Raw genomic sequence first — 25,890 nt, 5'->3', positions numbered from 1 at the left:
ACTAATTTTAAAGGACATACTTTTGATCAGTAAAAATTAATCTTTTTGTTAATAGATTATTTAACATATTTTGTTCAAGCAGAAATGTCAAATGTTGGCTGGTTCCAGGTTTGCAAATGAAAAAAATTGCCAGATCATAAAAATAAACAAATAAATGAGCAGAATGAATACTAATTTTAAACAAACATACTCTGCGGTCTTAATTTTAGTCAATTCTGACTGAAACAAATGTTTAAAAAGAAACAAGCAGATTTTCAGATGTGTTGTTAATTAGAGCTCACTAACAATGCAGCTGTCAAAACTGTCTGCTACTAATAATACTAAAATATTAGTTTACTATGTCATCTATTGATGTTTAAAAATGCAGCACATAGTTTATATAATTTACTGTTATTTTAAGGATTTTCTGTTTAGTTTAATTTCATAAATATATATAAAACAAGTAATAACTTACATGGTAACTGTAAAAAAATTTAAAAAAACAAACATTATATAATGTCTCCAACAAAATCTGCATTGTTTTTTGTTTTCTTTTGTCTCCATTTTACTGTTTAAATCAGAAAAAAAAATACACACAGGTTACATTTTGAAAACATCAAAAATATTTCAGCATAATTTATGCTTTTTCAAGGACATATTTTTCTGCCACTCTTGTTACAAGATTTTGCTCTTTTAAAAATATGTTTTTTTAATTTAATTTAAAACAAAGTGAATAAAAGTGCAGAATAAATGTTCAGGCCTGTGTTTAGCTTACTTTTGGAAATTGTTGCATCTGCCACAAACTTAGATTTTAAAAGGAGCAGGTCCCAGCAGTAAGCAGCATCATGACTAAATGCCAAAAATGCCTTAAACTCAATTCTATGTTTAAGTGAAAGCCAGTGCAAGGGCTTAAGAATTTTAATAATGTCGTTTTCTGTTTTTGTATTGATTTTGAATGAGCAGCCAAAACATTTTTATGGTGAAGTTTATCCCCTAAAATGTTGTGATTTTCCTCATACATACAATATCATTACACTTTAGACTGCGTTTGGTTATCATCTTAGTCACTGGGATAGCAATGGACCATTTTCTGCTCAACGACTACTGGCAAATCTGTCAATAATGAACACAAATGTCAGGTTCAATGGATGCCTCAGTCAACAGATGCCCTCACAAAGGCGCAGACCAGGAGAGTGCTGAAAAGTCCGAGGCGGCCCTGAAGCTCTCAGCAGCAGTTGACTGGAGGGAATGGAGCTGCGACGCTGCTGTTGTTTTCTCCGCCGCACATTCGCATCAAGTGTCACCGCGGAGCCTCAGCGAGGATCAGCGCCGTGGACGGAGTAGCAGACGGAGAACCGAGGCTCAGCTCCAGACAACAGAGAACCACAACAGAGATCCACAACAGCTGTCAACATCTGCCACCGAGCCGAGCGCGTGGGGATGCTTCGCGTGGGGTGTAGTGAAAGAAACGCGCGCTTAGTGATTAGTATGTAGACAAGAAGCTAATTAACTGGTAATTATATAAGTCGACTTTAACCCGCCCCAGTGGCTCGTTTGTCTCCCGGCAGAGTGAAATTAGAGCCGCCGGAGGACACGTAGTATTTATTCAAAGGAGTTTTCAATTGTCACCAGCGCACCTTGGATTTCAATCGATATCACAAAGCAAGTGTGGAGCCGAGGACGAGGTCCAAACAATTCAAGTCAGGTGAGCTAACGTCCGCTTAGCTACATATCTAAACATGTTTATATTGATTTTTTTACATGTTTTACATCTGCTTTTTGCTAGTTTGTTACATTGTTCAAAAAATAATATGACTATGACTATTTTGGCAAATGTTTACACCTTGTTGACGCCCGCACTTAACATGCCATTCACTCCTGCTTTTCCACTATTGTTTGTCAAGGTTGCACTGAAGAAAACAGTAACTTGAAAGGTTATTTATGTTATTTTAGTGAACTACATGTAAGTTGTAAATTTCAAGTAAGCTAAATGACAAGTGACTGTATGAATAGGCTATAACACAATTTCATGTGGAATTTAACATTTTATTAAAGAAATGTCTTCATTGTTTCAGTCCAGTCAAAGTGTTTAATTTGCTGGATGTTGACCGAACTGTTGGATAGACCTGTAGTAGACTGATTAGATCTGCTAGCGCAGGATTAATAAGAATTAGGGCAGTCAATTGCTCACTAGTATGACATGACAGAGACCCTGGTCTAACACATTATGCAGGCTGACATAACCAGCCACCCTCCTGGCATCCATCCAGCCTCACTTCATTATTTTGTGGCGACTGCTCTTGGCTGCAAATCCTGAAGTGGCGGTTGCCTGTATTACTGCTGCCTTGTGAAAGGAAGGGCTTTTAGGCGATTTTGCTGAATTCCGAGCTTCTGATGTCTCCTTGATGTCATTTCTGTGCTTTCTTAGGCTTAGTGTCACAAGCATCCACTCCACTAAGGGTGGACTGTTAACACCCTGTTAGCCTCAGAAAGAATTAAAAAATATATCAGCATGGAGTGAGGGCCAGAAATGAACACCATGTCCCTTCTGTATATGCTCTTTTGGTGAAATAAAGACTTTGAGCTGGTCATAGGGTTGGATGCGCTTCACCTCCACTCAATGCCAACAACATCCGGAGTCACTTGCCAGGAATTCCACCTTTGCTATTTGTTTCCCTTGGAGGGAAAAGTGTGTTATGTGGAATATAGTGAGGCACGCAACAGGGAGGAACATCCAGCTCAGAACTCGCAGACCAGAGAGGAGTGGTTGTAACAAGAGGAAGCATTCTGGCTTTGTAGCATGGTGGACAGCTTCCTGGCATCTATCTCGGGCAAGTCCGATGCCAGATTCCTTCTCTTTGCCGCCTGCCAAAGCCCTCCACCCCATCTTCTTTATCAAAAGCCCTTGCTGCGCTCTCCCTCTTCCAGCTCTGTCGCGGCGCTATCAATAATATCTTGCTCTCAGCAGACTCTTCTGCTCATTAAGGATGTGAACCTGTAGGTAGCCTGCAGCCCCCCCAGCCATTCATCTCTCTCAGCGGGGCGTAGAGACTCACATCTGGAGCAGCATTTCAAAACATGGCTCTTAGCAGACATGTAGTCTATGCTGAAGGAGATCCAGTACATTTTTAAAGCCTGCCTTTCAACGGACATGTTGCCAAGCATAGAATTAACAGCATTTGAAGTGTGTGGGTAACACACAGACCTGTAATGATTTGTAATTTGCCAAAAAAAAAGGAGCAGAAAAAAGCAGCTGTAGTGAAGGATCTGTCCTACACTGCAAAGGAAAGTCTGCAAATACAATGGTAAAGCCATGTCATTGGTGATGATAGCTGGTTGTGTTCACATCATCTCCTTTGTCCGTCTCTTTCTCTGCTCTGTTTTGTGTAAATGGTCCCAACCAAGACAAGTTGAGCTGCTTCAGTGTGTGTTTTTCTGTGTGTATGTGTGTCAGGACCGCAGGGTGTAGCCCCAGACTTCTTTTTTCCCCCCTCAGGCACTGCTTCCCCATCATGAATACGCCTTTGTGCTCCAGAATGACACACAACTACGGTGAACAACTTAGGAGGGAAGGATAACGCTCGTTTGTTTCTGCACAAGTGTAAAATTAGAGGAAGGTGTGACATGACTTTTATTTATAGCAAAGACCTCATGACTTCACCTCCACATAAAAAAAGAGTTGCATTTACGATCTGAGGTCCTCCACGTAAAAATCCTGTAGTTATTTTCAAAAAAGTGTTTTCCAAAAGATTTCTTTCAGTGCTTTACTGTATGTGTCTGTGATGAATTTAGACCTGCACTGGAACATTCATTTATTTAGACAAGACAGAATTAATGCCACATGTACAAACACTGGTTCAAAATGCCTCACATTCCTGAAAGTAAAAGTAGTTTATCACTTATCATAAGTGCTAACACATGTGCAATTGTGAAGGATTTTCGTCCCCTTTCATCAGCTTTGAGAATGACCTTCAGTTTCATACTAATATTTAAAAACATTAAAATCTATGCCTTCTTTGCCAGTAGCAAAAAAGGGATTGACATCATACTATAATGCAACAAGCTGTTTTGTTTTCTTCATAAATAAGTGCACACCGATGCCCTTGTGTGTCTTAAATGTGCTGCATCCACCTCTGGGAGCAGCGGCAGTGACGTATCCACAGAGCTCTGGCCTGTTAACCCTCACAGCCACAACAAGCCATCCCCAGATAGTCCATAATGCAGCTGCCCTGTCACAACACATGTGTCACCACTCAGCAAGAAGAGCGCCGGGCGAAACCCCCGAGGGCCCTGAACCCAGCTTAGTCACGCCACCGCGGCCGAGACGGCCCTGTGATAACTCCTGACAGGCTGCAAGCTGGCACAAGCACAATCAAAGATGCAACCCAGAAAGGGGGGGAAAAAAGAGAAAAGGAAAGGAAATACTAACATAACACAGCATAAGAGTGGAACAGCAAAGGAGGCAGCTGCTTGGCTCGCTGTTGTTTTGTCCTTGAAACAAACCTGCCACCAGACAAGAATGTTGATATTGAATGTTTCTGCCAACAAATGCCAATGTTTTTCGAATTCTTGTTCTACAGTAGGTTATAGAAGCTCAACATCCAATATATATGTAATTTCATAAACTCAGCTGCCAAAGTCTGAAGAAACATGAATAAGATAATGTAAATGTGCTTGTTGTTTTCCTTGGGCCTAGAGATATTCCACTGAGTGAATTAATCGAGCCTCATTCAAAATGCCTTGAATTATGGCATCTTTTGAGAACTGCCATGACTAATTGATATTAATAAATTAATTGCTAAATATTCTGATAATTGATTGGCATGTTTGATCTTTTTTTTTTTTAATCAAATATCAAAATTCTCTGCTTTTTAAATGTGAATATTTCCTGGATTCTTTCTTTTTCTCTCTTTAAACTGAATACCTTTGGGTTGTGAACAAAACAAGATTTCATGTTGGGCTATAGGAAACACCATTCAACATTTTCCATCATTTTCTGACACTTTATTGACCAAACAACTAAAAATGTATTTGAAAAAATAATCAGCAGAGTAATCGATCATGAAAATAATTGCTAGCCGCTGCCCTGGTTGTTACTCACAACTAATCATCACAGTATTATTGATATCAAAGAACACGTTCTCTTTTGCCTCTGATTTACTTTTTGAACATGCCTCTACAAAGCTTCTGCAGATTTTCTCTCTGATTTATTCGGCGTGGCTGGTCTTAGTGTTTCTGTGTGACTGTGGTCTACTTTACTAGCAGGGGGCTAATTGCTTTCTATTTGAGAGTCTCAGTTTTGATTTATTGCATACAGTGGCATGTTGTTGCTGTTCTGAAGGAGAACTTGATGTCATGAAACCTATTATCTATTCTCTATCTGTTCTCTCTTGCTGTGTGCTTCGCCCTCTGATGCCAGCACTTGCACACTCTCCGCCTCCACTCCAACAGGCAAATTGATGGGATGTAGCTTCTATTGAGAAGAAGTGGGCTGTAGGTTGGCTTAGAGTTCTCAACTGCAGTATGTTGATCAGCATCAGATGATATTCGCACCTACAGTACAGTTTATTAGTCATTAGTCCACTTTCAGCCTGCTGGTAGTAACCTGCTGCTTTTACCTTGTAGGTGGATTGTGTCAGGATCTGAAATAACAATAAACTTTATGATAAACTGAAACTTCTGCATCTCATTTCTGTAAACTGTATTTTCAGTTTTCATTTGACATGGTAGTGCTGGACTTTAGATGTGAATTAAAAGGGGGCTTGGGTATCAGGAACCAGTTTTATGTCAGAGATGCTTCGGAAGTTCAGATGCCAGAGGAGTTATTTAAAATGCTTAATTTCAGTTCTGTTTATCGTTTCCTAAACAAATATCTCTTATGCTAGTTTATAGGGAGTCTACTGCAAACACCTACCGTATATATTACAATATCTGTTTGCACACTTAGTCCTGTGAGTTGAATATCTGCGTGTCTTCACATCTCCTGATGTTTTTGTCCTAAACATCACGAGCTTAACATTTTTCTCAGTTAACTTCCTGACTCATTGCTGAGTTGCCTAATTAGCAGGTGAACTGCATAAATTGTGTGATTGACCCCCAACAATTACCTTAGTAAATTTTACAAAGATGGGATGGGCTATTGTTACAGTAAAGTAGCTCTAGTAAACCCCATAGTATTACAAAAATTAGAAAAGACACCACCACCAATAGTCCATAAGGAGGATGTAGTAACATCACACGAACAAAATGTTTTTTTTCTTCTGCTGAGACGAACCATGTTACAGCTGACTTAACAGACTTCCACACAGTATCTATGTATTCCATGCATGAACACTACCGAGCACATGCAGAATTTCTCCTTGTAGAGCAGTTTGTCTGTGCAGACACTGATTCTGAGCTGCACATTGACCCTTGCAAACCCTTGCACACTCGCAGATGTAGAACATATAAGAGCAGTCCTACAGTTGCAGGTTTCTATTCCAATTTAGCCCAAATTAGAAAATCTGCCAAAATGCGAACAAATGATTCCAGCCATTGTTACAAATATTAAGAGGTGACTGCAACAAGATAAGCAGTTGGTAGTGCAAATCCTCCACTTCAGTGCCAATAAAGTTACCAAACATCAGGCAATGCGGCAGACCAGATAGAAACGTGGTACTTTTGTTTGCTCTCTGCAAATTTGAGGACATCAAACTCAGTCTATAATTCTGAAATGGTAAATGGTCTGTATTTATATAGCGCTTTTCCACCTGCAAGGTACCCAAAGCACTTTACAAGATACATCACATTCACCCATTCACACACACGGCGGGAGCTGCCATGCAAGGTGCTAACCACAACCCATCAGGAGCAATTAGGGGTTCGGTGTCTTGCTCAGGGACACCTCGACATGAGCTCGACAGGCCGAGGATCGAACCGGCAACTTTCCAGTTACAAGACGGCCACTCTACCCACTGAGCCATGCCACCCCTAGTTAAAAACAAACAAAAAAAAGAGTCTATTGCAACAACAAAACAGAACTGAATAACACAACACAAAATCAGAAGGTAGTGAAGATAATATGAGCAATAAAAGTTCGAAATATTGCACAAAATACATTTATTATGATGAAGTTGATAAAATAAAACATAAAGCACTATTCTGACAAGTCATGAATGCCGATACTTTTTTATGCACATATGGTAGCATACTGTGCAGTAAACTTCGGGGCGTTTGCTTTAGTTATGTTGCAGAAAAGTTAGAATTTGATCATACTAGTGATTTCCAGCAGACAACCTTACATACTTCTCATTACTTATCTGACGCTTTACATTTTGCATCTCTTCAGCGTCGCTATACGTGCTTCATGTACAGTATGTTTCCATTGCACTTTGCCACATTTTCTTTTTATTGACAAACCACCTCTCCCACCTCAGCCTAGTGCAAAGTGTTTTGATGCAGTATTTTGACATTTTCTTACATATAAGCAGATGGCTGAAAATGCACTTAATACACTGCAAAATCACTGCTAGCAGTTGTACTGTTTGAAAATGACTGTGTGTGTGTTCTTAATCATTTCTGCACTTCTATATATTTCTGTTTCCATAATTGTATAATTACCGACCAGACCACACTTTCATTTGTTTTGTGTCACCAGCAGGATTTCTCACCTGCTGCTAGTTTTTGCACCATTGTCATTGCATTGCTTGTGCTGACATCCATTGTAGTTTTCTTGTTGAAGATGCATGTAATGCAAGAGAGAGGAGAGGATTTAAAAGGCTAAACATCGAAATGATGCAGGTGACCAGGTAACACTAGAAAGACACAACAGGTTCTCCACGTGTGACACATTTCAGTAGCCCTATCCCTGTCAAATCACATCAGCATTCGTTGTTTGTGTGCGAGCAGAGGCAGTAGGCATCAAACTAAAAAGAAATGCAGGGGAGCCGTGAAGGCAGTGCCAGCACTCAAGTTTCCCTCTTCCTGCGAGGTTCAAAGTGCCTGCCGTGAGATCACAGAGCTCTGAGGAAGCTTGCTGTTGAGACTCCCGTCAATGCAACCACAGGCAGCTCTTTCAGGGTTACACCCACTTATCTTCCCACTGTGGAGATGTGTCGCTTAGATTTGGTCCACCACACAAACTGTCACTACACACACACACACCTGCATGTGTCTGTACAGGAGAAAGTACTGACATACGCGAGGCTGACACTGACAAGAGCTGACACTGTCAAGAATGAGTTATGAAGAGGATTTGTCTTGCTTTGTACATATGCACAAGGTTACTGTCAGCGCCCTTCCCAAGGCTTTATACGGTGTATGTTTAATACATTTCACTTCTCTGAGCTGCCAGCCTGCACCAGCAAATTGGCCACTTCATGATCAAAACACGTCGGAAAATTCAGAACTGGTTTATATTTGGATCATTAGGTGGAAAATCTGGTATGGTGTTTAGTAGGATTTGGCAAATAATCCCAAACAATCCCAGTTAATCCTAGTAGTATTACTGAATTGTTACATAGTCCATTTTTTTGGACAAGTAAACCAAATGGAAGAGAATAGTCCAGCTCAACATAAGTGTGGAAACTGTAGTCCAGTCATTTAATATTTGTTGATTGCATTCGTACATTGTTACAAGCTGCTGCTAATTTTACTGCAACATGAAAGGCCTAGTATTACACAGAAACACGTAATTGGGATTACGGTGTTGCGCCAGATAAGTTTGTGTAACAATAACGCAGCCTTATCCACAGATACAGAGCCATAGAACATGTATGACAGCAGTATGATGTGAAATTCTAAAGTGCACATTGTCAGAAGTTGTAGAGTTTGTGTTGCACAGGGTGCGTTTGTCATTTGAGGTAACGGAATATGGCAGGAAAAAAATCTTACCAGCACACTCATGTCTTCTGCAGAATTCCCTGTTCCACAGTTTATCTGCTGGATTCTGCGCAGTGAAGTCATGACACATTGCATGCTTGTGTACACTGTGAAGACACTCTTCAGGCTGTCCGGCTCTATTTTGATGTTGAAACCACAGACATCTTTTCACTGCTATCTTTTCCCCCAAGGCTCGGAAATACTTAGTAAAAACCTGGCCAAAAGAACAGGGAGTAAACACTTTATACACACACACACACACACACAGTGATACAGCACACATTCTGTCAAACACATGCTGGATCGATTAGCATTTTTGAGGTCGCTGAGAAAAATACTTTGTGAGCAGCAAGTTTATTAGAGGCTTGTTCCATAGACCCTCAGATTCTTCCCTCAAGTTGGGCTTAAATATCAGTTTTTCTTTCAATGTGTTTTATTAAGTGTGCTGTGAGGGCAAGTACATGGAGCTCAGAAACCCTCCTAAAAAGCCACAACTAGCAAAATGCAGATAACAAGCCAAGAAAATATGTGAATGCACTGTTAGCAGAGGGTTGTAGTTTCTCTTGCTGAATATCATGAATGCCTGCGACCACAAACAGCACCTCTTTCATCATAAAACTCTGTTACTGATACTTTGTGCAAATAAAACGTAAAAACAAGAGCGGCTGTTGGAGCTAGTCCTCCTCTAAGGCATGCAGCAAAAGAATGTGTGCACAAATATGAAAAAGTGTACAATGTTTAATAGGGACAAGGAGGTCTAAATAGAATGCAGCTTCATTGTAAGGCTTTAGATTTTAGAAATTAATATACAGCAAGATTAGTTAAAACTGCTCACTTACAACTTTATGCATAAATCGTCACAGTGGATTCAATGTATAAGAAGAGGGGTTAGAAAACAGGTTTCTACTGCACATCTGTTTTATCTGACCTTCTTAGAGTAGCAGTGATTAGGGGAATAATTAGCAATTATTTTATGACTTTCTAACCTTTTCTTAATCTTCAAGCAAAAGTGTAAAACACTGGTTGGTTGCAAGTTCTGAAATGAGAGAATTTGCTGCTCGCCTTTGCTCTGAGCTACAGGTCAAATAAAACATGCAAATTGAAGACATCACCGTGGGCTCTCAAATTGAAAACTGATGACATTATTTCTTTTTATTGTGAAATAATGTATAGGTTTTACATCTTTATGTCTGTGGGCGCTATAGAAGTCTTGCTGGATCGACAGGGCTTTGCTTTACAGGTGCAGGAGTTCAGTTTTGTCATGAACAAAGGTTTAGTTTACATTTAGTGTTCCTTGCCAAAAGTCAATATGTGCAAATCGAAGAAATGCTTTATTTAAATGCTTTATTGTTCATATTCATGTTTGTGTGCTGGTGTTCTTGTCTACACCTGCCTTTGTTGGGGTGTTACTTTGCATCTTTGTAGAATACTGTTAATCGACCCTCACTATGCAGCACTGCTATTGATTTCAAAACGCCACGGGCACATTAAAGTCACATTCCAAAAATGGTGAAAATCACCATAGTAAAGGACATATTTCAAGAGGAACTTTTTTATTTGTGAAGAAGTAATCCTTCACAGGGTAAAAATATTTTTTAAAGTTAAGTCGTTTGAGTGTGGAACACCAGAGATTTGCTGCCTTTTCACAAAACTTTCCCTTAGATTAGTTTTTGAATGAATTACAAAATGTATGCAAAGTTGACTTAGTTTATGTACAATTCATTTACAGTACCTTGCAAAAGGTTTAGATGCTACAAGTAAAGTGAAGGTGCTTTAAATAAAAGGCACATTTATGCACTGTTTTCAATGTACTTGGCAGGTAGGTTGTTCCATCATTTGGGAGAACTTGCTGTAGTTGCTCTGTGGATTTAGGCTGTCTCAGTTCCTATTGTGTCATCATGTGACCCAGACTGAATTCATGATGTTAAGATCAGGACACTGTGGGGCCACACCATCTGTTGAACTCTTTGTTTTGGCTGAAGATAGTTTGTCATGATTCTGGCTGCATGTTGCAGAATAGGTTTGGGACGAATCAGGCGCCTCCTAATAGCATTGTGTGATGGGTAACAGTCTAAACAATCACAGTGCCTAAAACAGTTGCGCAGGACTGTATGCAAAGGTTACTACTTACATAGCTCCAAAATTTGATCTGAACCAACTATTAAAATCTTCGGCTGCCAGAAACAGCAGTTATTATGCTGTGTGATTAAGATAAATGAACACCTACAGTGTATTTGTGTGTCGGAGCACCTCGGTTGACTGTCGTGGCCTTGGTTGACTTTCCTACCAAAATATTTCAGGACACAACAAGCTGTGCATGTCTGAGTGTGTGTTCGCCTGTCTGTCTCAGCGCTGGAGGGAGTGAGTCAATCACAGCAGCAGAAATCATCCCTGCGGGCGATCTGTCTCCACTCATGACAAGGCTCCTAAGGCACTTATCTTTCGTTCCCTGACTCATTCCATCTATCCCTCTCTCCTTCAGCCCTCCCTCTGTCTCCCCCCTCCATCTTTCCCCGTTCTTTCTTCCTATTCTGTATTGCTCTCTGTTTCCCTCCCACGGTTTGTCTCGTGCTCTGGCACCGCAATTAACTTCTCATCATCAAAGGGTGTAATGAAAAAGAAGGCGAGATAGAGAGTCAGACAGAGTTAGGGAAGCTGCGAGAGAGGGAAGATAAGAGGGATGAAGCCAGAGGAGATGGGACTGAACAGAGGTGAAGCACACACACATGTACTTACAGGGTTTTTTTCCTCAAATACACAGTTTGTTAGACACAATCACACACTCGCAGTCTGCCTTTGCTTTCAGTCAGTCTCACATCCCCGCGAGATGCAGACAGAAACACAGAGAGGGGAGAAAGAAAGGGATGATCCTCACAACCCCCCAACTCCACCCCGGGAGCTTCTTCCCTCCTCATTCCTTGTTTTTATTTCTCAATCCTCCATTTCTTCCTCCCTCTTTCACAGAAGCACACACACTTATTCACACTGTTTCCCTCCTCCTCCTCCTCCTCCTCCTTTTCTTTGAAGAACAGGAAGTATTGCTGTACATGGAGGGAAGCTGCTCTGTCTGTATTCTCATTGTTTTTTTTTCACCCCCCTGGTTCAGAGAGCTGTCAACTGTGACCGCTGTTGAAAAGATGTCAGAGAGAGAGCGAGCGAGAGAAGGATGGAGTCTCGGGGATGAAAGAGACAGTAAGGGAGGGAGGGGGGGATGTCGAGATGGAGGTCCCTACGGAGGGCAGAAGGAGTGATGGCATGCTTGTTTCTTTGTGCCCGAGCAAACGTAGCAACAGCAGCGGTGAGGAGAGGTGATGGAGAGTAAAATAGCTTAGGGTAGGAAAGCAGCTTGGGGTGGAGAGATGAGAAAGGCTAAAGCTGCTAATTAACCGTGGAACTAGTGCTCAATAACAGTGACATAATTGGCCCTAGCTGGTGGTACTCAGGTGGCGGAGCCCTCAGCAGCAGATTTTAGCTTACAGAAGTGTGATTTGACACTGACAACATAATATAGTAATATTATAATATGGTAATGAAAAATGGGTATAATCTGTCAGTATGTAAAACTAGAAGAGGTGAGCCGCAGGAGACACACTAACCTTTTTCAGCTGGAATCTCCCTCTAATTTTTCCACTGACGTCGACATGACAGAATAAGCTGCTGTAGTGTTGAAGTAAATTGTAATTTGTGTCTTTTTTCCCTGGAATATCAAAGAGTATCCCCCGTGTGCTACTCTCACTGTCACTGTTACCTCACAGTGTTGGCCTGAGGCAAGCGTAGACAGTAATGTGTCTCCTACACATACACATGATATGATACGCATGCAGTCACCAGCTGCTTCTTTGTTCCTAGATCCCCTTCACTTCTGCACAGGTTCCCACTAACCAGTAACAGTCAGCATCGTAGCCATGCAGAATGTGATTGCTCACCAGCTTCCCACCAACAACAGCCAATAAGTCTTTTTTGTTAACAAAAACAACTACCAAATATCAATGACAAAATAAATATAGTAAGCCTGAAATGCAAAATCAGTAATTTGTTATAATAATTGCTTACAGATGCAAAGTGAGACAAGCAAATAAGCAAGTGCACTAACTGCTTTATCATTGTACTCTTTATTATTATTATTATGAGTTTATTTAAGAAGGGACCATGTACAATATTAAACATAAATGTTTCCATTTGATGCATTGTACCAGAGATAGCTTTAAGCTATCTCTGGTAGCTTAAAGCTACCAGAGATACTCTTTATGGAGTGGCATAAATATATCTGCACACCCTCATTCACCCAAAGTCTCATCTTTTTGGAAGCTGATTGCTGACTATGTACTTGACCTGTTGCCAACTGCAAAGACAGGATGTCAAATGATGACTTGGGAGCATCCTCATGCCTGCAAAATGCCTTAAAGGCATCAGTAGGCTTCTAACAAAGTGCTTGTCTGATCATCGATCGGCGTCTGAATCCCCCCTCCTTTCATACCATTCATACACTTGAGCACATCTTGCTCCTCACCCTGACTAGTGAAACTATTGTGAGTAGGTATTCTGAAACGGCTGAAAGCCGACCAGCATATCATAAATCCAACTCCTTGAGTAGAGATGAGACCAGCAATATCTAGTTGTTGTGACTTGAGCTCTGAGTGATTGTGTTTCATATTCCTAATGCTAGGCTTTGTAAACTAGGATTGGTCCACCAAAGTCTCCACTTGCACCCAAATACACTTTTGAGAAGGTCCCATCATGTTGTCAGGGCTACACCCACCAATGCAGCGCTGTTAAACAGATTTGTGAATTAACTCCAAATCTGTGTGAGCTAACTGTTCCCTGATGATATCAGTAGTGTTGGGTGACATGCAGCGATAATATAAACTAACAGACTGTCAAAGGTTTTGGCATGTTTTTACTGTGAAAGCTTTTCCTATTTTTAGATATTTGTAGTTTTTTTATGTCATTAATTTTCTGCATATAGCAAGGCAGGAATTCCAACTTATTTTTAGTTTCATCATTTGAATTTCCTGAAAATGTGCTCTAGCTTGACGTCTGTCCCTTACATAGGTTATGGGAGACCCCACTGGATATTTCCCTGACAGAGCAGCTCCTACAATCCCTGCAACATGTGATTCCTTTCACCTTCGTAAGTCACAGATCCCAGGGGTTCTTGTTCATGAGTGAAGATAAGATGGAGGATAAAATGTACAACACTGTCAGATTGGTGCAACAACTGCAGAGATGCAGGAGTAGCCTTGATGTTGCCTTGATCTTAAAGCATGTCTGCTATATCCCTAAAAAATACAAAATGTAATGTTGTTGTGTGTAATCCATTACTCCCTGGGGCTGGAGAGATCGGATTGGTGAGCGCTGTGCTGCCTGAGGTGATGTTTCGCCGGCTTTAGGTGTGTCTGATGAGTCAGTTAAAGGCAAACACTAGAAAAGCAGCACATAGAAATAAAACTGTTCAGCCAAGCAAAACCGAGAGCTTATTGAAGCAGACATTTTAATCAGCTACCCAACAGGGGTGAGGCTCACCTCAGTTTGGTCTGTCAAGATGGTTTGTGGGCGATGATATGTGTTCATGCAAGCAGGTAGAGGAGCGGCAGGAGAAGCTTTGAGGAGGAAAGGTGGCAGCAAGGAGGTCAGGCTGCTGATGCTTTTCACAGCGGGCTTTGCATTCTGCATGAAGGGGGGAAATCAACAGCCGACCCAATGACAGCCATTCACTGTGATCAAAAGGACGATACAGTTTCCCTCGGCGGATTCACAGAATCATGGACAGACTTTGGCTCAGAGGCCCCTCAGTGTCTTCACAGTAGGCCTCTGTTTTCAGACTGAAAAAGCTCAGTTGGCAGGTTAGCGCTGCTCGCTGCCAACTAATGTGTCTCACTCATGTTTCTTCTTATATCCATCACTTTCATTTGAAACATAAGGTGCTATGGCTTTAAATAGTTTCTTTGTTTTCTCTGGAAATTGACAAAACTCTACGTTAATTAAAATCAAATAGACACTGCTCATTAGAATCCTTCTGCCAAGTTGTTTGCCCTGTGTACTGGACCCGCTGGCACTGTGCACATCATCTCCTTTGCTTCCTACATTATCATGCTGTTGACACAAGCTTCCCAGTGTGATTCCATGTGTGGGATCCATTTCACCGAACAAATTGGTGTCAAGCATCTCGCTAACTCTCCAACAACTAATCAATAGGGTTTTCATGGTGTGAGTGGGTGTCATTTCTCCATCTGTGTCCCTCGCTTTACACAACCGTGCATATAACAGAGCTGCCAACCATCTGCCCAGTTTCAGTGCTCACCATTATTGTCGCTCACATTTGCCATGCAGCTTGAACAGAAGCTGGTTACTCCTCTATGCAAAATCAGATCATTCGCCAGTATCAGATAAACAGCTTGTTAACATTTAATGCATCGTTAGTAGAGCATATGCAGAATACTAGTGAAATTTATGGAAATAAACCGTTTATTGGTAATGTGCATCAACATTTCCGAACTGGTACTGAACTACACACTAATAGTTGCTAGAGCATTGATTGAATAAACTAAAGTTACTTCAGTTTATTATTCTGTTTCCTCAATTATAATGATGTAATAATACTTTTTGATAGGAAACTCAGCTGAATACTTGATTGTACTGACTTTCACTCTGTCTGTTTTTTTTTTTTCCCCAGAGCTGAATCAGAGAGAGAGATGACCCTTGTTTTGTCCATGAATCCTTTCCTGGACCCAGAGGGAGACCCTCCGCTCTCCGCATACCAGCCCATATGGGAATCAGAGCGCTGTACTAAGACCTGCCTGTCTAACCCTGCCCCGCCATGCAGCTCCGAAGGGCAATTTACACAAGGTATAAACACAAATATTCATTTAGTCATTTATTTGAATTTGTTGAATTATATGTTTTTGAGTAAAAGCAAGCTCACTTCAAACAGTTCTTTAACAACATTAGACATGGTGATTGGACCCGTCTGCCCAAGGCACATGTAGGCAACATGCTCTCTATGTGCCAACATGTAATATTTCAGTGTAGTTAAGCATGCAGTGCCATTTATGGGAGTGTGCAGCAGATGCTGTTAGTATGGAGGAATCAGCTAGTTAATATGGTGGCAGGTTGGCAATATGTGCTTCTTACTTCCATTACATTTGCAGTAATTAAATGGCCATTTAAATTGAGCTAAGTTTAAAAAGAAAATTTTAAGTGACTTAGAAATCTCAGGGTTACAGTATACCAAGCTTAACACCTGGTTTTGTGTAGTGTCCATAATCCCATATAATAATTGGATATGAACTTCCACAAAGCCATGACAGAGAGACAAATTTTATCAGTCTAGTGCCATCTACTTTTCTTGAATATGTTGAAAATAGGACCAATTATACACAGTGAGAAATAAATCAGCAGGCTGGCCTCACAGGTGTGGATCCAGTTGTTAAATGATGTATGAACCACTATGCACTATGTACTAGCTAAATGGATTTGGTTTTTATTATAAAATTAAACAATTTGACTGACAATGTAGTCAAGCAACTAGCAGTAGCCTGTCATCCTTTTAGCTAATGTGACTTTCCAACTTTCATAACCCAGGGAAACGTTCAGTGGAGTTTATGACAGTTGACCTGCATATATCTGTGTGGAAATGAGGCTTAACAGTTAACTGATGAGACAGAAGTATTATCTTCTTTTATTAGTGCATGACATTTATTTAGGCTGTTCTCACTATCAGCACCATATTAACATTTTTGTACAACACTTACCAGACAGCTCAGTATCTGTCAGTGACATGTGCGCTGATCAGTTAAATAAGATTTCAAACTTTTTTTTAACCATTGTACTAATTTTACTGTAGTCACATAGATGCTTACAAAGCAGGACTCCAAGCACCTTATACCAGACGTTCATGCAAAACAGAGTTTTGGTTCTTTATTACAGTTTTACTTTTAGTGACTTAAGGCCTTGATATAGGAGACAGTAATTTGATGTTGTTAAGTGTCACCAAAGTCAGTTTTATTATACATATACTCAATCCAACCTGTACAGCACATACAGCACACATTAGTAATGATAACAGTACATCGTCCAACAGTGCAGTTGATTTATGGTACTGTTCTCTCTCTCTCTAAGCAGAACCTTCTTGTAGACGAGTTCCTGATCATGTTTCAGTGTCAAGAATTGCATACTTCAAGAGGAAGTTTGTTGATGATGATGAAGAGCCTCCCTTCAGTTTCAGGACATACTGTCAGACTGTAAGTATTGACACATTCCCATATTGACACCACATTCCAAATTCTAACTGCACACAGTTTTTGCAAATGTTTTAAGTATTTTTTTATCAGATTTGACTGCTCATTCTATACATGCAGTTTTTATATTCAAGTGAGCATTGACATTGCAGTTATGACTCTTTTATCATTTATTTAGGTATTAGCCTAAACTTGTTAGCTCAAAATATCTGTCTCGCAGTGCTACCAGTATTGCTGCTCATTGGCAAGATTTGCATATAAAGACTTTGGTTATACTCAAGCATAGTTAATTATATGCACCTGTCTCTGTTTGCACATGTAGTTATTGTGAAGTGAGGACCTGCAAATTAGGGTTTGAATAACTTTGCTGAACACTGAACATCATTTGAAAGAGGGTGTAAATACTGCTCATTTACTTATTTAAAACAGATACAATCCTAATTATGTAATGCAAGTTTGACTAGGTTGACTCTGTTCGACTTTGTGTTTTTGAACTGATGAAGTCAAGTGATATACATTTAGATCTAACAGGATGCTGTCCTTCAGGTTGCACCAGTTCTGGAGGAGCGTGCCCATGTGCTGCGCCTCTCTCTGGAGAAAATGCGATTCATCGATGACCCAGAAGCATTTCTCCGACGCTCGGTCCTTGTTAACAACCTCCTTCGTCGTCTGCGAGCTGAAATCCTGCTCCAGAGCACCGACTGGTGCTTCCCACCCAACCCAGCGTTTGCCACTGGCCCCTGTGTCCTCCCACCCAGCACCAACCCCACCCACCAGGCACTCCACAGAGCTATACCCACCCGGATTTGCTTAGCGCCTCAGGCTGGACCGCCATTTCGCAAGCGTTTCCGAATGGTCCGCGGAAGTCAGGGGGATGTACGCCCTGACTGTGCCCAGACATGCTGCTGCATTTACGCAGCAGCGGCTGCTGCAGGACACTACCTCCACCTCCCGTTCTCCATGTATGATGCAGCACTCTCTACCTGCCCATCCACACCACACTCCTCCTCCTTTTTTCAGCTGGCTAGCCAGAGTAAGTTAGGGCTGAGAGTGGCTGTAGATGATCATGATGAGGAGGAGGAAGATATTGAAGAGGAGGAACATGAAGAAGAAGAAGAGAGAGAGGAAGAGGAGGAGGAAGAAGATGATGAAAGAAGACAAGCAGGGCCTTCTGCTAATGTTAAGGACAAATCAAGCCAGAAAAGTAGGACTAGGACCTTGCTGGGTCATGCGCATGTGAGGACAGAGGACAGCTGCATGACAGATAGAGTAGAGGAGGAGGAGGGAGAGCAAGAGGAAGAAGAAGAGGACGAGGATGAGGAGGAGGAAGAGGAGCAGGTTGTGAGACCTTGTCAGTGGGACTCTAGTTCCTCAGAGAGAGAGTTCCACAAATTTAGCTTTTGGCACCGCAGGGCTCATAGACAATAACTGTGCTTTCTGTAAAATTACTAACATTCTAAGTCTGTTAGAATGAAATGTAATGATGACAACAACTGCCATCAGTTGAAGATTATTTTACCTCTTAGCAGATTAAGATGTAAGCTACCTATAATATAGTAATGCCAAGTCAACTTTATTTTAACGGTCTATTATACTCCAGGGTGGCACACAGACACAGCTCTATTGGTAGATGAAGAAAAAGCAGTTACTTCTTGGCCCCTGTTGGTACTGAACACATTTCTCAAACAATTATAAAGACTAAGGTCATATATGGTGGGATCTTAGATCCCAAAGGTGAAGTGAAGCTTGCTATTGCACTGTCTCATAGACCATTTTCAAGCCCCACAGCACAAAAGGTCTCAATAGGGGCTTTATATTGGTGCAACGGTCTCATTTCAGGACCCTAAACAAGCCTATGAAATAATGGGTGGTGGAGTGCGTGTTTCTGTGTGTGTGTGTGTGTGTGTGTGTGTGTGTGTGTGTGTGTGTGTGTGTGTGTGTGTGTGTGTGTGTGTGTGTGTGTGTGTGTGTGTGTGTGTGTGTGTATGTGTGTGTGTGTGTGTGTGTGTGTGTTTGCAAGATATATGTAGCATTTTAAAACTTGATTTTAGGCTGTTCTTTTTATTATTAAACAGGGGTTACACAGAATTATGTGTGCCTGTTGATTCTGACGCTGTCTCAGGCAATGGCAAGCGACTGTGCTGCAGCAGCAGCACAATGTGTATACTTCAAATTACTTTAAGACAACACAATCATGAACATTGTTAAATCACAATTTAAAGTGCCTTAGTGTTTTTCTAGATACATGTATATTGTGTGTTAATGTAATTGTTCTTGTTACTAAATAGCTATCTCGCATTCCGTTTGACTAAAGCAGGACACAGGCATGTAGTTAAATGCAGGGATTCTTCAAAATGGCTAAGAACTGAGAGCAAACTAAATTTTCACACCCAAAAAGTGTTTGTTTTTACTTCAGAATGCATGTTTTCTAGCACTTTCTGTCTTGACAAAGCACAAACTTGCAGGCAACTTTAAGGACAGATGTTAAAGCCTTGAAAAGCTAAATGTGTCAAGAACCTCATTTATGTTCATTAGATTTAACTGGAAAAGGCTTGTTGTGGTTTGGCTGCTCTGTCATTGATGAAGGTTGACCAAAAATGACATGAATTTAAAACCATCTAACCAGATCCTGCATTCAATTTAAAAATTGACCGAGGCATCATTTTGCTGTCTGTCCAATCAGAGTCATTTTGTATTTTGTATCTGCCAATACCTGACAGCATAACTAATTAATTCACACTTTATGTATTTTAGATGAGCTGTAGTGCATGGTTGTGGTCTGGTCTTGACGTTTAGTGACCAGAGGAGATGGGCAAGTTTGTGTCGGCAAACAGAGAGCATTTTTGGTGACCATAACAAAGGCCACCATAACAAAGTTTTGTGTGACTTTTCATGACCTCTGGCAAAAGGTTATGATTTAGCAAAAGATGGGAATGACGAGAACATAACTTTTATAACCCACTTTTATAACCTGCATCATCTGTGCATTGACTAAAATAATACTTTCAGCAGACGACAAGAGACTGCTGAACTCAATTTTGTGTTATCAATCAATTATTGATTCATAATGCTGCATCTATAAAGAAAATTAGTCAAGCTCACAACAGCTGTGTGACAGCGAACATAAACTAGACCCTCCAGAAAAACGCGGACAAAAATCCTTGTTTATGCGGGCTAAAATCCTTGATTATGCGAATGAATATGCGGGGTTTTTATGCCATTTTATGCGGGGAAATTGCGGAAAGTTGCAAAGTACGCGAATAGTTGTGAAATATGCAAAAATATGCGCGATTCACCTGCCGTCTGGCCATGGAGGGATGTGTCCTCTAATCAGACACTGGGACTGCTGCGGGGTTACTGGACTGACAGCCTGTGCTTTGGGAGGGGGAGAAGCTCACAGCAGCACCTGTTGCTTGTTGAGGACAGTGACTGCAGAATGATCCGAGTTTTCCTGTCAGTCTCCAAAACGGCAGAAACAGTCGCTGGATTTGTCGCTAGTCGCTTTTGACAAAAAAAGTCGCGAGGAGCTTTGAAAAGTCGTTAGATTTAGCGAGAAAGTCGCTAAGTTGGCAACACTGGTGCTGCGCTCCGCATCAGCTCGTGCTTCTAGTGTGTGTGTGTGTGAATGCGCGAACTGATAACGTCAGGCCGGGCGTCACATAAAAACTCACAACTCATTTTTTTCTCATTTTATGCGGAAATTGTGAAATCAAGCGGGACCCGCATATTTCTCTTTTTTTTTCGTGGAAATGTGAGATTCTTGCGGGAATTATGCGCTGTTTTGCGGGGATTATGCGTTTTTTTGGGAAATAATTGACCCCCGCATAATCAGCGGCATTTTGGTGATTAATGCAGGAATTCATGCGATCGCATAATCGCGTTTTTCTGGAGGGTCTAATAAACAAAGAATCTGGCTTAGGTTTGTGCCTAATTATTTCGTAAATGTCTTGATTGAATGACCCCAATTGTCATGATCATTTTCTATGTTTCTATGCTTAGGTTTAATGCTACGCTAAGCTCAATGACTGCTGACAGACACGATCATGACATTAACATCATCTCACCTAAACAAAGCCAATACAAGTATTTCCTAAAATATGTGTCTTTAACTATCACAGTATCCTCTGCCTCTATAGTCCCACCTGTGTAACTGGCCTGAGGTTTCTTACATTTTAAGTGTCTAGAATCAAGCATAATTTAAAAATAATGACTGCAGAACATTACCAGCCTGTTTATGTATAAACTGGTGACTATATATGTGAGACTCAAATACAATATCCCAAACCATTCAAAGACAGATCCAGTACCAAACCAGTTCTTATCTTTACGAGCCTTTTTGATGGCATGATCAGTGAATTATTTGTTGCTGTGTCTCGTTTGGGACTTCTGAAGATTACATGATGACAAACCCAAACCAAAGTTGTTAAAAAAAAAATGGGAAGACTCTGTGCTATTGTTGTATTTTCTTTCTTGTGTCGTAGCTTAAGGCCCAAGTCATTTGGATGGATGGGCTTGGCTGTCTGTTAGGTGAAATCATTCTTTGTCCTACCCATTTTCTGATGTACAAAATTGTAATGACATCAGTGACTACAACTACACGAGTTGAGCCTGTTTCATTTATTTTCTCCAAACCCTAAATGATTAAACCAAGACGTTATCGGTAGTATTTCTTAAAGAATGAAAGAATTTGACAAAGCAATATCTGTTCCTGAGACGAGAACATGTAACTGCATTGTCTGTTATTAAAAACAAAAGAGCAAGTCTGCTCTGATAATTTCATGTGATGTTCTGTGACAAGTGTAAAGATCAGTAAAAGAGATGTTGAGAAAACATTGCTTCTTCTTTTATTCCTTTGCAACCGTGTTGATCTTTGCAGCGTTTAAACACAATGCGGTGGGATGCGTGTCTGCTTATTGAATTGCTTGCCATCCTGTCTGCTGTTCAGTGGAGTGCAGTGCCGCAGCATACTGCGCTCACCAAATGTCTCTCAGGTGTCACTTTGCCGTTCAATTCATGTTAATCTTTTTGACATTACGCTCAGTGCAGTCACCTCCACACTCCTCCCTGCGCTCCCTGGCAGATCTATTGTCCTTGCAATATTCACTGCATGTAACATAAAACAGACCCATCCACCTGCATCCATTACAACCCAGAGATAAGCCAGAGACAAATTCAAAATATACATTTCCACAATCAAGATTACTTCTTGTTGCAGCAGCTAAAAATGCCCTATCTGCTGGAATAATCCAGCATGTGCATATGTAGTAGTCATCCACTGGCTTTATGGGCTTTAAGTTAAACATTCCTTTGATGCAGTAATGGTACTCTGTGCATGTGCCCTAATTACTGGATTATTTCTAATACTGTGCAGGTTGTCTATGACATTGCTTCAGATTGCTTGAAACCAGCTCAGCCATTGTAGTGTATTTCGCTGTGTGTGTGTGTGTGTGTGTGTGTGTGTGTGTGTGTGTGTGTGTGTGTGTGTGTGTGTGTGTGTGTGTGTGTGTGTGTGTGTGTGTGTGTGTGTGTGTGTGTGTGTGTGTGTGTGTGTGTGTGGTGGTGGGGGTGGTGCATGTGTTTTGAGTGTGTGGCAGTAGGATGTAACAGTGTGAAGTGGGGAGGTTAAATCACGGGTCTGAACATCTTGACAGCTCTGCTGCGAGGTGAGGATGGAAGATCATCTTTTCACGACACTTCTGCCGCAGGGGTGTGTGGATCCTGCCGCTCAGCCTACCCCCATCCTTCTCCGCTTCCACCTCAGATCCCTCAGTATTACTTTCTCTCATTTTGCAGCATTTTGCTCTTATTGGACTGACTGTCACAAACACTGTCACTTTAGATTTTTCCATAAGTCAGTGTCTGGAGAACTTATATAAGTGACTATCAAACATAAGAAATACACTGGGGTGCCGACAAAATCTGATTTTTTTTAAATACTTACACAAATATGTTTAAGGTGTATACAGTGGTTCCCAACCTTATTGGTTTCATGTATCTTTAACAGCCTGGCAGATATACTCTCATATATCTGCATTGGCGTGCACCTTTCTGCTTTCGTATGTTTACATTTGAAAATGTAACATAATGCTCAGAAATTTGGGGCGCTATAGCCTACTGCCACTACACCTTGATTCTCTTAGACATACAGTTGAGCCTTGTTTTTACCATTTTTGGGCTGGTTTTCACCAACTTTGCTGTTGGCCTTCTGGTAATACTTTATTAAAGAGCAAGAAAGAAAGAGTATGTGTATGTCCTCCTTAGTGGGGATGGAATCACAATAATTTCCTTTGAGACTAATAAAATGTTATCTGTTCTCACCTTATTTGTGCTGCTATGTCAGCACACGTATGGTTTATTGTTATATTAACTAGCAATTATAGGACACTACATCTCAGGTGATGCTGCAGAGTAATATAAAAGTAATGAAATACAGAAGATTTAAGTTTTTTTCTATGAAATATAAATATACAATCCTGTACTAAGAAAAAATAGCTAAAATATAAATCTATAGGTCTCCATCTACCCCTCCCCAGTCACAGCAGCTTGAGCACAGAGGTTCACCAACAACTCTGGTCAAACTACTACAAGCTACATAATGCCAAGTTGTTAAGTAGGAGGTATTCAGTTAAACATACTGAGGGAGAATATAGACAGAAAGACCCAACTGCAAGCTGACAGGACTGATTTTCTTATATTTGTGACGTCTGAAACCCCAAAGTCTGAACCTGTGTTTTTGAGACTGTCATCAGTGCTCAGCAGTTACAAGGTGGAAGAGTTCAGACTAGGTGAGGATAGCTTATTTCACTTCTGCTATGTTGTCCAGCTAGTAAAAAAAAGCAGACGGGAATGGGCACGAGAGGGGTCTAGGGCATTTCTAGGAATAGCACAGGCTAGAAGGTTCACCCATTTATCTTGTACTTTTAGCCTTTGATCTTTGACATTCATTATTTTATAGTTAGTCAATTACTTGAGGTTATTTCAACCTTTTATTGACGCTTTTAGAACAGAATATATACTTTATTGATCCTTACTAGGAATATATATCAATGTTTACTCACCTTTAACTAAACGTTACGATAATTTCATTATTTTTAGCCCCCTATACAAACCATTCATCACATATGTTTAAATTGATTTACAGCTTCCCTTCTTAGCTTGTTAACCAGTTTCGGACACTCTGAATTGTGCAGTGTTTGGTCGTTGCAGTTGACTTACTTATGGGCGTCATTTTCTTATTAAATCCTAATTTCTTTATACTTAAAAACCACTTACCCCCTGGTTTGGAATTACTGTTGCACACAATGGTACATAACTACAGTAATCTACTGTAATATCAGAATAATTAAGTGCTTAACTCCAACATTAAGAGCATGTAGTTAAGCAAAGCCTTCAAGACATTGTAGAAGCTACCATGTGTGTGTGTGTGTGTGTGTGTGTGTGTGTGTGTGTGTGTGTGTGTGTGTGTGTGTGTGTGTGTGTGTGTGTGTGTGTGTGTGTGTGTGTGTTTGTGTGTGTGAATACCAAATGTACATATGTCTACATGCATAACACAGTTCCCTCTCCCGGTTTGTCTGTGTCCCTTCACCCCTTCTCCCCTCACCATGCCTAAGGCAAAGATGGGGACTTGCCAAATAGCACACACAAACGCACACACACATCGCCGGGCGAGTGGTGAGGAGAGGGGAGCCGTCATTTGTCAACAAGGAACTTTGGCAGCTCACAGTTGCCATGGGAACTGTCTGTTGCCGAGGACTGGTTTTGCATCACAAGGTCCCCAAATTGGCTCCAAAGCCTCGGAGGTCCCACCCCTCCTCCACCCGGCTCACCTCCGTCTCCCACAGCTTCAAACATATTGTCAGGTTTTTCTTCTCTTTTTTTCCCCTCCCTTTTCTGCTGTCTGCTGCTTCACAGACACAATTTCTCTGTTTCATTCCCCAGTCAAGTTTTCTCATTAGCAGCGAGATTTTTAGCTGCCGTTTGATTCACAGACGCTACATGATAGATAGATAGATAGATAGATAGATAGATAGATAGATAGATAGATAGATAGATAGATAGATAGATAGATAGATAGATAGATAGATAGATAGATAGATAGATAGATAGATAGATAGATAGATAGATAGATAGGACATTATTATACTGTACAGGTTAAATAAAGAGGGTGTGATACATACAACCAGAACACACAGCTGTTTGCAATAACAAGGACTACAGCAATGATTTGCCCTCTGTAAGTGCTTACAGATTATTATGCCTGAATTTTCATCCATGTCACTGCAGCTCAAGCCCAACAAGTTGATCCCCATATGATCAATTTGATTCAGCTTACATAACAACCACAGTTTTACGGCTGTTGTTGATGTTTCTGGGTCTTTCCCTCCAGCATAATGCGCCTGTATTTTCAGTGCAGAAAGAAGCTGTTGGTATTTGATAAGCACTTGCAACGTGTAGGATGTGGACGGTGAAAAACACTCCCTTCTCCACCCCGGTGGAGCGTTCACGTTGCCAAGACAAAGTTTGACATGTTGTTTGACATGCCCTGTGCATGTGTGGGTTTTCTCCGGGTACTCTGGCTTCCTCCCACAGTCCAAAAATATGCTGAGGTTAATTGGTTACTCTAAATTGTCCGTAGGTGTAAATGTGAGTGTGATTGTGTGTCTGTGTATGTAGCCCTGTGACAGACTGGCGACCTGTCCAGGGTGTCCCCTGCCTTCGCCCGAGTCAGCTGAGATAGACTCCAGCACCCCCCGCTACCCTAGTGAGGATAAAGCGGTGTATAGAGGATGGATGGATGGATAGTTAGAGAAGGCAT

General features: G+C 41.0%; 1 protein-coding gene across 2 annotated transcripts; it reads left to right on the top strand.

Moving 5' to 3' along the window:
- Positions 1-1,159: 1,159 nt before the first annotated feature.
- Positions 1,160-21,907, top strand: sertad4 (SERTA domain containing 4). 2 transcript variants are annotated; one of them, XM_022217628.2, is made up of 4 exons: positions 1,160-1,684; positions 15,512-15,684; positions 16,957-17,078; positions 17,622-21,907. In XM_022217628.2, the coding sequence occupies exons 2-4, from the start codon at positions 15,531-15,533 to the stop codon at positions 18,501-18,503; spliced, it is 1,158 nt and encodes a 385-aa protein (XP_022073320.1). In that variant the 5' UTR covers positions 1,160-1,684; positions 15,512-15,530; the 3' UTR covers positions 18,504-21,907. The 2 variants fall into 2 exon arrangements, with proteins under 2 accessions (XP_022073320.1, XP_022073321.1); XM_022217629.2 differs by having other exon boundaries at positions 1,165-1,684; positions 16,960-17,078.
- Positions 21,908-25,890: the final 3,983 nt, after the last annotated feature.

This window comes from Acanthochromis polyacanthus, chromosome 1 (genome assembly GCF_021347895.1).
Source record: "Acanthochromis polyacanthus isolate Apoly-LR-REF ecotype Palm Island chromosome 1, KAUST_Apoly_ChrSc, whole genome shotgun sequence".
NCBI classification, from domain to species: domain Eukaryota; kingdom Metazoa; phylum Chordata; class Actinopteri; family Pomacentridae; genus Acanthochromis; species Acanthochromis polyacanthus.
This window is presented reverse-complemented; position numbering and strand designations above follow the sequence as displayed.

Bases quoted from the DNA above. Each gene is read 5' to 3' on its own strand.
- sertad4 (XM_022217628.2), top strand. From the start codon at position 15,531: ATGACCCTTGTTTTGTCCATGAATCCTTTCCTGGACCCAGAGGGAGAC. The intron at 15,685-16,956 runs GTATAAACACAA...TCTCTCTCTAAG, and splicing joins CGAAGGGCAATTTACACAAG to CAGAACCTTCTTGTAGACGA. The intron at 17,079-17,621 runs GTAAGTATTGAC...GCTGTCCTTCAG, and splicing joins TCAGGACATACTGTCAGACT to GTTGCACCAGTTCTGGAGGA.